The 14,686-nt window shown below is 44.6% G+C and overlaps 1 protein-coding gene across 4 annotated transcripts in view; it reads left to right on the forward strand.

The window, feature by feature from the left end:
• The window catches only part of BRPF3 (bromodomain and PHD finger containing 3), a 44,767-nt gene extending 30,499 nt beyond the window's left edge, over nucleotides 1-14,268 (forward strand). For all 4 annotated transcript variants that reach the window (XM_026659173.1, XM_026659174.1, XM_026659175.1 and 1 more), the window contains exons 10-13: nucleotides 3,035-3,132; nucleotides 7,132-7,229; nucleotides 9,767-9,921; nucleotides 11,860-14,268. In XM_026659173.1, the coding sequence (XP_026514958.1) occupies nucleotides 3,035-3,132; nucleotides 7,132-7,229; nucleotides 9,767-9,921; nucleotides 11,860-12,043 (535 nt within the window). In that variant the 3' untranslated portion in view covers nucleotides 12,044-14,268. The remainder of the gene's footprint in view (nucleotides 1-3,034; nucleotides 3,133-7,131; nucleotides 7,230-9,766; nucleotides 9,922-11,859) is intronic.
• Nucleotides 14,269-14,686: the final 418 nt, after the last annotated feature.

Here is a 14,686-nt window from a genome sequence, read left to right on the forward strand (position 1 = left end):
CTTGAAATCCATTATCTTTATTGGGCTGTTTTCCCTCCTACCATTCCTTAGAATTATGAACTCTCTCATTTCATGATCACTTTCACCCAAGCTGCCTTCCACTTTCAGATTCTCAACCAGTTCCTCCCTATTTGTCAAAATCAAATCTAGAACAGCCTCTTCCCCTAGTTGCTTTCTCCACCTTCAGAAACAAAAAATTGTCTCCAATACATTCCAAGAACTTGTTGGATAATCTGTGCCTTGCTGTGTTATTTTCCCAACAGATATCTGGGTAGTTGAAGTTCCCCATCACCACCAAGTCCTGTGCTTTGGATGATTTTGTTAGTTGTTTAAAAAAGCCTCATCCAACTCTTCTTCCTGGGTAGGTGGTCTGTAGTAGACCCCTACCATGACATCACCCTTGCTTTTTACCCTTTTTATCCTTTCCCGGAGACTTTCCACAAGTCTGTCTCCTATTGCCATCTCACCCTCAATCCAAGTGTCTAAGATAACATCTCCTCCCTTTTTTCCCTGCCTGTCCTTCCTGAGCAAGCTGTACCCTTCTATCCCAATATTCCAGTCATTTGTATTATCCCACCAAGTCTCTGTGATGCCAATTATGTCATAGTTGTGTTTATTCACTAGCATTTCTAATTCTTCCTGTTGTTTCCCCATACGTCTAGTTATTCCTGCTTATTCCCCATACTTCTCAGATGTTGATAGGGTTGCCAGGTGTCCGGTTTTTGACCAGAACGCTCAGTTGAAAAGGGCCTCCGCTGTCTCCAGTCAGCATCACTGACTGGGTCGTTAAAAGTCCGGTTGGCAGTGCAGCTGGGCTAAGGCAGGCTCCCTCCCTGCCATGGCTTTGCATGGCTCCCAGAAGCAGCGGCATGTCTCCCCTCCAGCTCCTAGGCATAGGGGCAGCCAGGGGGCTCCGTGTGCTGCCCCCGTCCCAGGTGCCAGCTCCGCAACTCCCATTGGCCGGGAACCGCGGCCAATGGGAGCTGTTGGGGTGGCACCTGTGGACAGGGTAGTGCGCAGAGCCACCTGGCCACCTCTCTGCATAGGAGCTGGAGGGGGGACATGCCGCTGCTTCTGGGAGCTGCCTGAGGTAAGCGCCGCCTGGAGTCTGCACCCCTGACACACACATACACACCCCCGCGCGCCCCAACCCCCTGCTCCAGCCCTGATCCCTCTCGTGCCCGAACCCCTCGGTCCCAGCCTGGAGCACCCTCCTGTATCCCAAACCCCCCATCCCCAGCCCAGAGCCTGCATTCCCAGATGGAGTCCTCACATCCCTCCACCCCGACCCCCTGCCCCAGCCTGGATTCCCCTCTCGCACCCTGAACCTCTCATTTCTGACTCTACACCAGAACCCGCACCCCCAGCCCAGAGCCCATACCCCCTCCCCCAACACCCTGCCTCAACCCAGAGCCCCCTCCCATACTCCGAACCCCTCGGCTCCATCCCCCAGCCCAGACCCCCCCTTCTGCACCCCAAACCCCTCATTCCCGCCCCCGCCCCCCGAGCCCGCCCTCACCCCCCCACACACACTCCAACCCCCTGAGCCAGCCCGGTGAAAATAAGCAAGTGAGGGAGGGGGGATGGAGTGAGCAGGGGCGGGGCCTCAGAGGGGAGGCGGAGTAGGGGGCGGGGCAAGGGTGTTTAGGTTTGTGCGAGTAGAAAGTTGGCAACCCTAGATGTTGAGCCTCTCTGAGGCATAGTGCCTCCAAGTGCTCTCCCTGAGCAGTGCACCTTTTCATCTACCCTTATAGTGGGCGTCCTGCTAATAATATGATCTAATCAGTTTTGCCACTCTTAGTTAGGTTGAGTAGACTCTTGTTCCATATGTCGTCTTGATGAAGCCAATGGGACATCGAAACCAATGGAACTACTCACAGAGTACGGTGCTACTTAGTATCAGAGGGGTACCCGTGTTAGTCTGTATCCACAAGAACAATTAGGAGTCTGGTGGCACTTAAAGACTAACAGATTTATTTGGGCATAAGCTCGGAGTGAAAATTACAGCTACAGGCATAAATATATTGGCACATGAAGAGAAGGGAGTTACCTTACTACTTAGTGTGAGCAAGAGTGGGAGAACTGGGCTCATAATTAGTTCTAATACTGATTAGGTAGATATTTCTGTATCCACTGGAAGTTCCTTAAAGGAGTAAGAATGGTCCAGTGGTCTAAGGACAGGACCAGTAGCCCGGAATTCAGTGTCACTTCACCGTGCCTGTTTCTGTACCTATAAAATGGGGAAAATGATACGTGGCTCACAAAGGAATTGTAAAGATTAGTTAATGTTTTGTAACACACTCTGAAGATGAAAAGTGCTATGTAAATGCTTATTATAATTACAAGCAATTCACATCTCAAAAATGACAGAGTTGTGGGATGCACACAAAAACAAGGAGTTGAAAACTAGCCTGATGCCTCATGGAAAACATATACAATTATTCTAAGTAGGGTCAGTTCTCTTTACTGTTTTAAAATAATTGGTTACTAGGAAATTGCTATAATGTTACAAATGAAAATTTTCAGCTAGGGAACAAAAATCAAGAATTACAAAATTCTTCAGACGTAGGGATACTGTTTTCATAAATGTTCTTGGTAATAAAGAACAAGGAAAAAGAGATCCTGAAAATCTGATACTGGAGCCCTATTTATCCATTAGAATCTGTTTCAAAGATGTTGGCTACTCTTTTATCCTCCAATGTCTAAACACAAACCAGGTAAACTTGTTGAGTTTAAGTGTTATAGATTTGACTCTTAATGTACACTTCTTTGATGGGTTTCTCCCTCAAGTTCAGCAGGTCTCCTTAACTGCACCCACAAAAATATATCAAAGCAGATCTATTGGCAAATTTTACTGGAGCATTTAATGAGGCCTGCTGAAAGTAGATCTTTAGTGTTCTTTTCATATTGAGATTGCATCAGTCCAATCATTTCCCAGCATTTTCCAAACAGCTGGGGAATCCTGTAACTCAGCTGTGTTTTGTAGTGAAATCTTGCTTTCCTTAACACTCTACTTTCTGTTCCTTTTTAACAGTGGTTTGACTCCTCCTAAACGTAGTCGAGGGAAGCCAGCCCTTTCTCGGGTCCCCTTCTTGGACGGTGTGAATGGAGACTCTGATTACAGCAGCTCAGGTGAGAATAATGTCTATAGAAGAAGCTCTTTGGGGCAGACAGTCTTTTTTTCTTTATGTTTGTACAGTGCCTGGCACTACAGGTCCTGGTTTGTGTTTGGGATTCTGAGGCGCTACCACCATACAAATAATAAATAATACTAATAAAAGGAGTGCCGTCTCTGAAGCTGACTTCATAGCTGTTCACTGTCCTATTGCTATCACTACTTTCCTTGTCAGTGTGTACCATACATCAGTGTCATTAAGCCACACTCTTCTAATATTACCCAAGGCAATTCTGTGGTTTTCTAGCACGCCAGTGATCAGATTCTGATCTCAGGTACTGAGGCCAGTCAATGGAGTTATTGCAGATTTACACTGGTGCAGCTGAGATCAGAATCTTAACTCTCTACTATACATCTATCCCCTTCTTTATAGCCACTGTACTCTGTCTCCTATCTCAATGGAAACTGTTATTGTCAAGGACGTTGTACACCCAGCAAACTGCTGCTGAGATAAGCTTTACACAGTCGGCCCACTTCTGGGGAAGTTTGAATCTTTGGAAGAGCTCTGTGTATTTTAACCTCACATTGGGATAGCAAAAGAAAAAATACATCATATATTTCCCAACCTCACCCTCACTTAGGTCATCCTATGTATGTATTTTTCTGATTCATTCTGACTTCCGATGCAGTCTATAGTCTGCATTGTACAGTATAGCGACTGTTCACCTCGGGCAGAGACTCTCTCACCCTGGGAAATTCACATTAATTAAAACTCCTTCTCAGAGGCCGGCAGCTAGCAGATTAGTCATGTGTCCCCCACATGGAACTTTTGCAGCCCTTCTGGCTATGATAAAAATGGGAGCTAATCTTATTCTATCAGCCTGAGCTAGACATCCCCTGCAGGGATTAAGCAGCCAGATACGTGACAGCAGAATAGTCTGCGTGTTTGTACTCCATTGAAAAAAATCTCGCTGTCTGAACAGTGGTGCGGATTCATCCCTAGTGTAACTTCACTGATTTCAGCAGAGATTCACTAGGGGTGGATTTGACCTGTTATAATTTTGTTCTGGGGCTTACTGGGCCAAATTAATCTCTGATGATTTGATTTTAGGGGAGTTGCACCCATTTACTCTAGAACTGAATCTGATCAGTGTTTCTATATTAAAGGTGTCTCTTGATTCAGGCATGTGGTTGGGGTTGCAATTTAGGCTATTAGAAGGGAGTTGTGGTGACCCTATCCCATGAATTAAGAGGCTCTGATCTTGCAAGCCTGACTATATATATTACTATAGCATTAATAAGGCTGGGCTTTTGCCATGGGACCCATCGATTACGAAATCTTCCATGGGTTTTTTGTGGGGGCTGTTTTGTTTTAATGTTCACAAATTTTGATATTTTAGAGGTTTTTGTGGCTTAGGTGGTAAAATAGCTGAATAAACCTCACTGTGAGGTGCACAGTAAAACTGTGGGTTGCGTGATTGGCTGACAGAGGCTAGAAGCCCAGCCACAACACCGTGACAACACAAAGAAGTAGAGAATAAAACAACATCTTAAATGGAGGAGACTGTGTCTAGTTGGTAGAGCTGGTAACTGGTACGTAGAACCCCTGGATTCTCCTCCCAGCTCTGCCAGAGTTGCTGTGCATTCTAGGGCAAGTCACTTTACCTCTCTGTGCCTGAGTTTCTGCAGTTTTATAATGGAGTTAATATTTCTGTAATGAAATCATCAGTGCAAGATTATCATTCCTGTGTCTTGTGCATCCAATATGAGTGCCGTGAGAAACTCCCCAGCTCTTAAGACTTTTGACCCTCTGAAGCACCTCTGCCATTGTTTGATGGCTCTGGACCATTGAGTATCCAACCTCAAGTATCTCAAATCATTTTGGCTGGTTCCTTTCAACAGCAGGAAGCAAGAGCTCCCCTAAACCCTGCATTGCATATAAAAACACAACTAAGGACTTAACTTGATGATTACCTGTTCTGTTCCCTCTGGGGCACCTGGCACTGACCACTGTTGGAAGACAGGACACTGGGCTAGATGGACCTTTGGTCTGACCCGGTATGGCCATTCTTATGTTCTCATCTATATAACCATTTATTTTACGGCAAGCTGGGGTGTGAATCTACCCTGCACTAGACTGCTGTGGACTAATTGTCCGCATGGACCCTGCTGATGTGCATTAAGAGTTATTTGGTGTGCTTTGGTCTAGTCCCGTTTCAAAGATGACTAGATCAAAGTGCATTAATTAAACATTAATGTGCGTCAGCAGGGTGCGCACAGATAGTTGGTCTGTGGCAGGCTATTGCGGTGTAGATTCATGCCCCAGCTTGCTGCAAACCAATTGATCATGAAGACAAGCCTAAGATTCCTCTTTTTTTTCCTTTCAAAAAATTAAAAAGGGGTCAAACCGCATCTTTCCCCCAAGCACTTCTTGTTATGAATGGAATTCACCCCTGCACTAAAGTTACACTTAAACCCTATTTTGAAGGTTGAAGTGGTGTGAAATGCTTTGAGCCTGCTCTTTGCACAAGAGTGAATGTCACCCATTATTTGTACTGGTGTTTACAAAAGTATCTTCTGCTTTGGTGACTCTTCTGTTCAGAACTATTCCACCTGTCATCAAGCTACATGTACCACTGTTATCACCCTGTGACTCTTCTTAAAAAATTCAGTGACAAAATCTTAGTCCTGCTTAGAAATCACATAGGGCCTGATTTTCCGAGGTGCTGAGTCCCCCACAACTGCAGGTCAGCTACAGGTCTTAGCACCACCTTTTTATTAACAGGTTTCTTAGATGTGTGTATTTCTAAATCACCATATTGAGTTTTTAATAAAACTTTAACTGAAGCACCACTGTTGAAAATGTTGTATTGGGAAATGAGATCAGGAGGATGAGCACTTACCACCTTCTCAGCTGTTCTTTGCTCGCCTTTCCCTGATGTTGTGAGAGCTGTACAGGGGACCCTGCTGAGCCAAGTCAGAGTGTTTCAGAATTTGGAGGAGCTGGAGCACAGATTTACTATTAGGGAAGTAATGATTTATAAAATATTGTTGGTCCGGGGCCAAGCAGGGCTGCACTGGCTGCAATGGCATCCCAGAGGCAAAGCCATGTGCATTTTGCATCAGAAGAGAGCAAGGTTGGCATGGGACTAGTGATACCCACCTCGTGTCAGGTTGGAGATGGCTGGGGAAATTCCAGGCAGTGGGACCATCTTTTTGTTCTGTGTTTGTACAGCCCCTAGCACAGTGGGGTCCTGGTCCATGACTCGGGCTCCTAGCACTACGGTAATACAAATAATAATAATATAATAATAGTAATCTCCACACAACTGACCTTATAGTCACAGGTGGACAGATCCCAGTCTCCAACTTCCAAGACCTGAGTCATGAAGCCAGACTGTCCAGCACAGTAATTAAAATAGATTAGCCGAGAGGGGGGGCTCTCATTGCACCATCCCAAGAGGAGGGGGAACTGTGTGGGATTGCTTCTTACCCAAAGCATGGAGAGGTGGTGGAGACTCCCCTCCTGCTTACTTTACCCCCTGCTCTGCATGAGGATGTGAAGCAGCTCTGTTTCTGGTGTTGCACAACAACACAGAGCCTCGGAGCAGGGACATGGAGTGGCAGCAGAAGGCAAAAACAAGTGACTTTTCATTTTGCGTCAGCCTTCCATCAGGAAAATGGTGTTGATTATAAAATAATGTAGACGCCCACGTCCTAGTGGTGACATGTATCTATTTGTGGGGTAAAAGGTGGGGCAGATGTAGGTTTATTTTGAACACAGTGAAATTTCAGCTGTGCACCTACCACATAGCAAGTAGGTTTAAAAAAGCAAGCCAGAAATTCTGCTCGTGTATTTTAGCCACAACAGCAGTCTCATCTGCGTTAGCTGGTTGCTTTGGAGAACGTGTAGGCTGCTGTGTCTGAGTTTGTAGACAGAGATGTTTCTTCTGTTCCCTACTTCTCTATACTAATGCTCAGGCACTTCTAAGTCGTGTTTCTTTGTGACCCCTTAGGCAGAAACCTCCTGATGCCCTTTGAGAGCCACGCTGAACTGGAACCTTTGGAGTTGGTGTGGGCAAAGTGTCGAGGCTATCCGTCCTACCCTGCCTTGGTAAGTACGCCTGTTGCACAGGATCCTCCCTTACTGCAGCAGCAATTTTAGCAACGCAGAGTCCAGTGCAGGGGGTGCAGCATAGCCAGTTAGAAAAGAGAAACTTCCTCCAGGTCACGTAATGCCTGGTTCTTTCCGTCGCACTGTCAACTGCCATTTTGCTCATTGTTTCAGACCACTGGGAAAATGTTGCAAAACATAAATCTGTTGGTGCCCAGCAATGAGCGCTTTCTTCTCCTATCTTGCTCACTGTTCTGGCGTATTGCGAGAGCTATCTATGCTGTTGGCCACATGAAACATGCATGTGCAATTACACACTTTGCTTGTATAGTTACTGCAGTCACACATGTATATTCCTAACTGGCCATTTGCATGTGCAGATACCCAATGAATGTGTACAATTACAGTAATTGCATGTGCAAATATGCTGTTGCATGCACATTTTTGCGCCAAGCCTTAGGCACCTGGCCTTTTGAACAACAGTCCTTAGTATCTTTCGAGATTGGTGCATGGGCAGTTCCTAAGAAATCCATAGACTGGCATCAGGGGTTTAAAGGAAACATGCTAGAGTTCATGGTCTAAGGCAAAGAACACAGCTAGTGCTAAAAAGTGTAGTTAGCACTGTGTTTTACAAGCATTATTTAAATAACCAATAAAGAGAGAATTCTGACATAAGTTTGAACAGGAGCCAGATAAGCAGTAAGTGTGATTCTACTCTTCACAGTTTCTGCTGCATATAACAAAGACATCTCTCAAGAAGCTGATCTTTTTGTTCCCCTTGTCTGTGTAATTTCCCAGTGTGGCTACCACTCGTGCATCTGCATTGTTGGGAGTGCTAGGATAGACAAAAAGCTGATGGTCGCTGGTTACCCTTTGACGGAAAATTGTAGGAAATAAAAGCTATTGTAGACAAAGGGGTGGAAAGTACAAAGGCGTCATCTACACTGGTGTAACAGTAGAGTTTTCACACCATGCTTGAGCTTAACCAGGGTTTATACTTGATTGTGGCCAAGCAGAATTCCATCACTGTTTGGCCAGTCACTGTAGACAGGACCAAACTATGCTAGAATGGTGTTCATAATCCATGTTACTAGCCCAGGTAAAGGAGCCCAAGGTAGAGGTTAGGAGCCCAAGGTAGAGAACAATTGTTCTGTGCTGTCCCACATTGGCCAACTAAGGCATTTTAGATCCTCGTTTGGCCACAAGCAGAGTTTAGACTGTGTCAAAGCTTGGTTTTTAAACAGTTACATCAATATAGATAGAGTCTTATGTCATAGTTGAAACTGGACACAATCTGCTGTGCTGATGAAGAGTGTTGTTATCAAATTCGTCCAGCTGGCCAGTGTCAGCGCCCAACAGGTCATCTAAGCCAGTAGGCTGCATCTCTGCGCCCAGGTCAGAAAGCACAGAAGACTGGACCTGGTTTCATATCTGGTTTCTGCAGTTTCATCTTCCTCGTCTGACCTAATGTAAATGTTGGGCACATTGGCATTTCTGCTTTATACAGAGAGAATTGATACGTTTGATTTTACATCTGCATTTTTGGCCAGAGTACCCCTGGATCTGGCACTGCCTGTCAACACTTCTGAAATACTAGACCGGATTCTCATTTAGTACCAGTGTAAATTCAGAAGTAACTCCACTGAAGTCCATGGAGTTGCAGCCGGGTAAAACTGGCATGAGTGAGATCAACATATGCCTATTGGATGCAATAATCTTGTTACATTTACTGTGTGAATTTAAATAATAAAATACTGGGTTTATACTAAGTTATTGACTACCAAAAAAGTATATATTAAAATACAATATTGTGACAGTACCTCACTCAACGCTGTATGTTCAAGTCCTTTCCCTTTCAAAATTAGCCTCTGGGCTGGAGACCTTATGGGTCTCCCACAATACTGCATGCGCCCTAGAGACAAACCCTCTTCTACGAAGACTGTGCAGGGAGTTACTCAAATGGAGCAGGAGGGTGCCTCTTGCTTATATGTCATAGGTTACTTTAACCATCTAGCTTGGACATACTGAAAGAGAGAGAGTATAGATACGCTATGTTTTCTCTGCTTTTCTTCAGGGCTTCATGCTTAGCATAATGGGACCTTGATCCTGACCAGAGCCTCTGATTGCTACTGTAGTACAAATATTAAATTATAATCATAATGACTATCTAACTATCTTAGGTGCTTATATGGCTCCCATTGCCCGTTTCTGTCCTGACTGATATCCCATGTAAACTCCTTGGTTTCAGACTGCATTTAGCTTGGCTATGAAGTTGTTTAATCTCTGGTGCTGAGCAGGTCGAGAGCCCTCCCATTAGCACAAATGTATTTTGCATTGGGAAATCCCATGTCTGCTATCAAAAGTCTGAACTCTTTTGCATCCTCTTCCTCCCTCCTGTTCCCTGCAGGTTCCCTCCCCCCGGTGCCTTTTTGCTCAGGCAGCACAGAGCAGGGCTGTGCTCTTAGGCTGAACTTGCAGGAGGCTCCTGTGGTGGGGCTTTCAAAATACTGACCCGTGCGCCTCATCTGTCTCTCCAGATAATTGATCCCAAGATGCCACGCGAGGGCCTCCTTCACAATGGAGTCCCCATCCCCGTCCCTCCCCTGGATGTGTTGAAGTTGGGGGAGCAGAAACAGACAGAGGCAGGAGAAAAGCTCTTCCTTGTCCTGTTCTTTGACAACAAGAGAACCTGGTGAGTGAACAGACATCGCGGGATGGGCTGCCCAGAAGGAAGATTTAACAGAATCTCAGGACAAGGGGGCCTAAAAGACTTGTCATTATTAAGGCAGATTTAAGGTGGAGCATTTTTAAAGACACAGAAGTCACAAAAATCTCATTGAAGGGGTTTGCACACCTCTCCCTTGCCCGAATGCATGACAGTGGGCTCGCCTGCTTACATGATCAGCAGGTGGAAGAGGCATTTGCACTATGGCCTTACCCCAGGATCACAGGATGCTTTTACAACAAAAATACTGAATTGTATCGAGAACTAATTTTACAGTCAAAATCAGCAGCCAATAAAAAGTGCCTTTTGTTCTGAAAGCTGAGGCAGACCGTGCAGCCAGTTCTACCGTTGTAGAGAAATTTTGCTAAAATTTCTAGGTCAGCATTTTCAAAACGTTAGATTTATTCCATATTTAGACACCTAAACAAGCAGCCTCATTTTTCAGAGGTGCTGAGTGCCTACAGTTTCCAGATCAGGCTATTTATTTAAGTTCCATAATATGGATTTTAGGCATCTATCGTAAGGCATCCAAGTGAAAATTTTGTGCCTAGCTCTCAAGGACTTTATCATTCTATCTCAGACAGACTAAATAATCTGCTGATCTTGGCCTCAGTGGATGACCAGGTTTATATGGTAGCAAAAGACCGATCAGATATAATAAGCCCCCAAGCCAATGAAGTGCTTTGAAAATAAGCAATAAAGCCTTGAAATCCATATGTGAAGCAATGTAAAGATTGTAAAATTGAAGCGATATACTGGGAGAGAGACAAGGGGGATGAACTAATATCTTTTAGTGGACCAGGTTCTGTTAGTGAAAGAGACAAGCTATCGAGGTACACAGAGCTCTTCGTCAGGTCTCTGGAGAAGTTAGTCCACCAAAAGATATTACGTAACCCACCTTGTCTTTCTTATATCTTGGAACTGATACGGCTACAACAACACTGCAGACAACCTGGGAGAGAGGTGAGTCCCTATAATGATGCTGATAGCCACATCCTCAAGGAGCTGCATTAGTGAATCAGGAGCTCCCACAAGGAAAGAGGGACTGACTGTGCAAGTAAAAGTCACATGGTAGGTAATAGCCATGTGCACTTCAGATCGCTGCTTCAAAGAGCTTACACTCTGAACAAAGTAGACACAGAGTAGACAGATACACTAGGAAACCCAGAAGAGATAATGAATAGGATTTTTCTTTCTTCTTCTTTTATTATTAACTCTCCGCTTGGCATTGCAAAATGGAATGATGCTAGGATTTTCAAAGGAGCCCAAGGGAATTAGGCATCCACATCCCATTTCAGTGAGCTCCTAACTCCCTTATGCATGGTCTGCAATACACAGGTCGACGTAAGGCACCTCTTGTTGGCCTAATTATGTCAATGTCTACACTACAGCCTTGCCCTGCCGATGTAAGTGCCATACTTCACCGACGTCATGACTCCATCTCCACAAGAGGCCTAGCACGGGGTTCTCAAGCTTCATTGCACTGTATGACTATAGCTTTCTGCAAAGCTAGAGAGATTTTAGCCCTTAGCCTTGAAAGGGCTGGAAGTCTTGGTGGCCCTGGGCCATCGGCCATTCTTTCCCATCTGCCCTCTCTCCATTCAGGGCCGGCTCCAGGCACCAGCGTAGCAAGCAGGTGCCTGGGGCGGCCAATGAAGAGGGGCGGCATGTCCGGCTCTTCGGCGGCAATTCGGCGGCAGGCCCCTCGCTCCCTCTCGGAGTGAAGGACCTGCCGCCAAATTGCTGCCGTAGAATGAAGCGGCAGTAGAGCTGCCACTGAATTGCCACCGATCGCGATCGCGGCTTTATTTATTTATTTTTTTTTGCTGCTTGGGGCAGCAAAAACGCTAGAGCCTGTCCATTTCTCTCGGTGACAGGGGTTTTGGTATTTTGCTTGGATTGCAGGCAATGGCTTCCGCGGGACAAAGTTCTTCCCCTTGGGGTGGACGACACAGTGGACAAGCTAAAGATGATGGAGGGCCGAAAAACCAGCATCCGCAAGTCCGTCCAGGTGGCGTACGACCGAGCAATGATCCACATGAGCCGCGTCCGGGGAGACCACCCCTTTGTCACGTCAAATTATCTGTAGGGAGTCGGAAATGCCCACTCTGCCCCATTCTTTCAGACCCAGTGCTTGCACCTGTTGGCACAGTGGACCTTGCCATGCACAGAATGGTAGGGGCTTCCTCCCTGCCTGGAGGAGTGTGATGGGGCGTCTGCTGTGTTCTTTTCCGTTCCTGTGAGAGCTGCATTATGCCTAACAGTGTGAGCAGCTCCTATAAAGTACCTTGATTCGTGCCAAAAAGCCTGTCCGGATTCTTTCTGAATGTGTCTCATTGAAGAGCCGGCAGGAGAGGAAGTGATGTATTAGGCTGGACCACAAGAAAGAAGCCAGGAAGAGCTGCAGTGTGACAGCTGTGCCTTGGCAGAAGTCACAGTCAGCTGGTGAAGTGCGGGGGGAGCTGCAGTCTGATGGTTGGACCTCACGCCCCACACCTCTTGGGTTTTTAGTCTGCAGCCAGCCCTGAGTAATTCTCTGGAATCCATCACCATTGTAAATAAATCAGTACCTTTTAGTGGAACTCCAACTGGACTGTCTTGTGCCAAATTTACAATAACCATCACTGGACTTTTTTAATTTCATTTTTTAAATGACATTGGTTGCCCCATGGCGTTAACAAATTTGCAGCCTACTGTTATTGTTATGACTCTCATGCCTATGTATATATAATATGTTTTCATGGTAGGTTTTCACCACAATTAGAAAAGATTGAGATCATATTTTGATAACTCCCTTTTTCCTTACGCACACATGCACAGATGCACAGAGCTTTAAATATAAAAAACAAGTTCCCTAATTTTATTTTTTATTTTTATGTGTGTGTGACCTAGACCTTTATAGTCAATAGTTTTCATGTGTAAATTTCAATTTCAGTGACCGTGTGACAATTCCAAGAACATGTTCTTCATATTGCATCTTAACAGAGTATTGAGTCTGGGCAAGAAAATGTCTTTTATGTTTTTTTAACCTAATTTTAGAAGCGTCTAATCAGCTGGAGCAGCTTTACGGACACTAACGTTGATCAGGGCGGGAGGAAGACACACCCTGTGGTGTCATTTTATGCACATTCAGTTTAAAATAACTAGTTGGAATGTCAGACCCCAATTCCTCTCTGCCCTTATTTTTTCACTGACTGTCTTTTTAAAGTTTTCCTCCAGCTTGGTTTGGACTGAATTAAAGCTGTGACTGGATTCCTGCTAGCTGGAGCACATAACCATTTCACCCATTCACTTTTTCTCACACAAACACATCTCTTCCCTGCTCTGTGGGTCTCTAGCATTTGCGATCCATTCAAAACAAAAAAAACCAAAACCCCAGCTCTGCAGAGAATCCTGTTTTATTGCTTTTGTATTGCAAAAACGGGGACAGCTAATGTTTGAAAGCTGATGACAAAACTTTTCTTTTCTATTAGCCAAGGATTCATCATTTCTCTTATCTGTTCTGTTGCGGTTTTTTTTTCTTTTAAATTTTAAGAACCAAAGGTGCAGATCAAGATTGTAGACAGAATATCATCCTTTCGCTTTTTAACTCAATATTTTTTTATTATTTTAACTTTTTCATACTAAAGAGAATGTGGGGAGAAAATAATAATAAATGGGGGCGGGGAAATCACTGCCATTTCTACTTGGTCTACTTTTTTAAAGTACCACTTCTTATACATTGGGACATGGAACCACACTTTAAGGAAAATACCTGTAACATATAAAGACGGGGTATAGGATTTTGTAAAAAAAAAATAATCCCTAAAGAGTGTGGATAGGGAAGGAAGTTGTGTACATAGTTGTAAAATATTGTTCTAAATTATTCAGGCCTATTGTCACCATTCTTGAAAGTCCTCAGTTGTGTTGCTGGGTCTTTTTGTATGCACACAGTATAATTTATTTAAAGGAACATACACTTTTTCCAGATAGTAGCTCAGCTGTGGACTTGTGACCTGTGTATAACTGTTTTAAGATCTTGGGGGCGGGGTGGGGGATTTGTTTTGTTTTGTTTCCTTTTTTTTTTTTTTATGACATTTTAGAAGTTTAATTGGCTAATATCCTGCTGTTGCTACGGGACCTAAACGTTACTGTCAGTCTGCTGTAAAGCACAGATTGCTCTATTTATTGTAGAAAGTGAGTTTATTTGCTTTCTAGAATTGTTTATATCAGATGGTATAAGAGAGGTAATAAGAAAATCTATGCTTGTAAAGAAAAAAAAATGCTAATTTTACCTACTATAATCTGACTGTCTGAAACTATATTTTCTCTCTGAGAAATAAATGTTCTAATGTAAAATCTGTGGTCGTGTTGTCCTGGCGTGTTCAGACTTTTGAAGACTGTTTCCCACCCTCCGCCAGCCCACCGGGATGAGAAACATGCAAGAAACCTAATGAGGATCACATGTTGAAGAACTGTCCTCTTCTGCAGAGTGCTTTTTGGCAAGCAGAGTAGGGTCTCTCTGATATCTGAGGAGCAGCTCCTTGGTTCCTCCAGGTCCCTTGCTAATTACCCGCTGCTATGGTTTGTTTCCCTTTATCCTCCGTATTGCCATAGAATGAATGGCTCCATGTGGGATGTATTGCAGTAAACAATGAAAATAGTCCTGCAGAGGATGTGAAATTCACTCCCGGGCAGAGGACCAACGCAAGGCCTATGTGCCACTGAAGTCTCACTTAAACCCTGAGCCTGG

This window comes from Terrapene carolina, unplaced genomic scaffold (genome assembly GCF_002925995.2).
Source record: "Terrapene carolina triunguis isolate 2854851 unplaced genomic scaffold, T_m_triunguis-2.0 Scaffold604, whole genome shotgun sequence".
NCBI lineage: Eukaryota > Metazoa > Chordata > Testudines > Emydidae > Terrapene > Terrapene triunguis.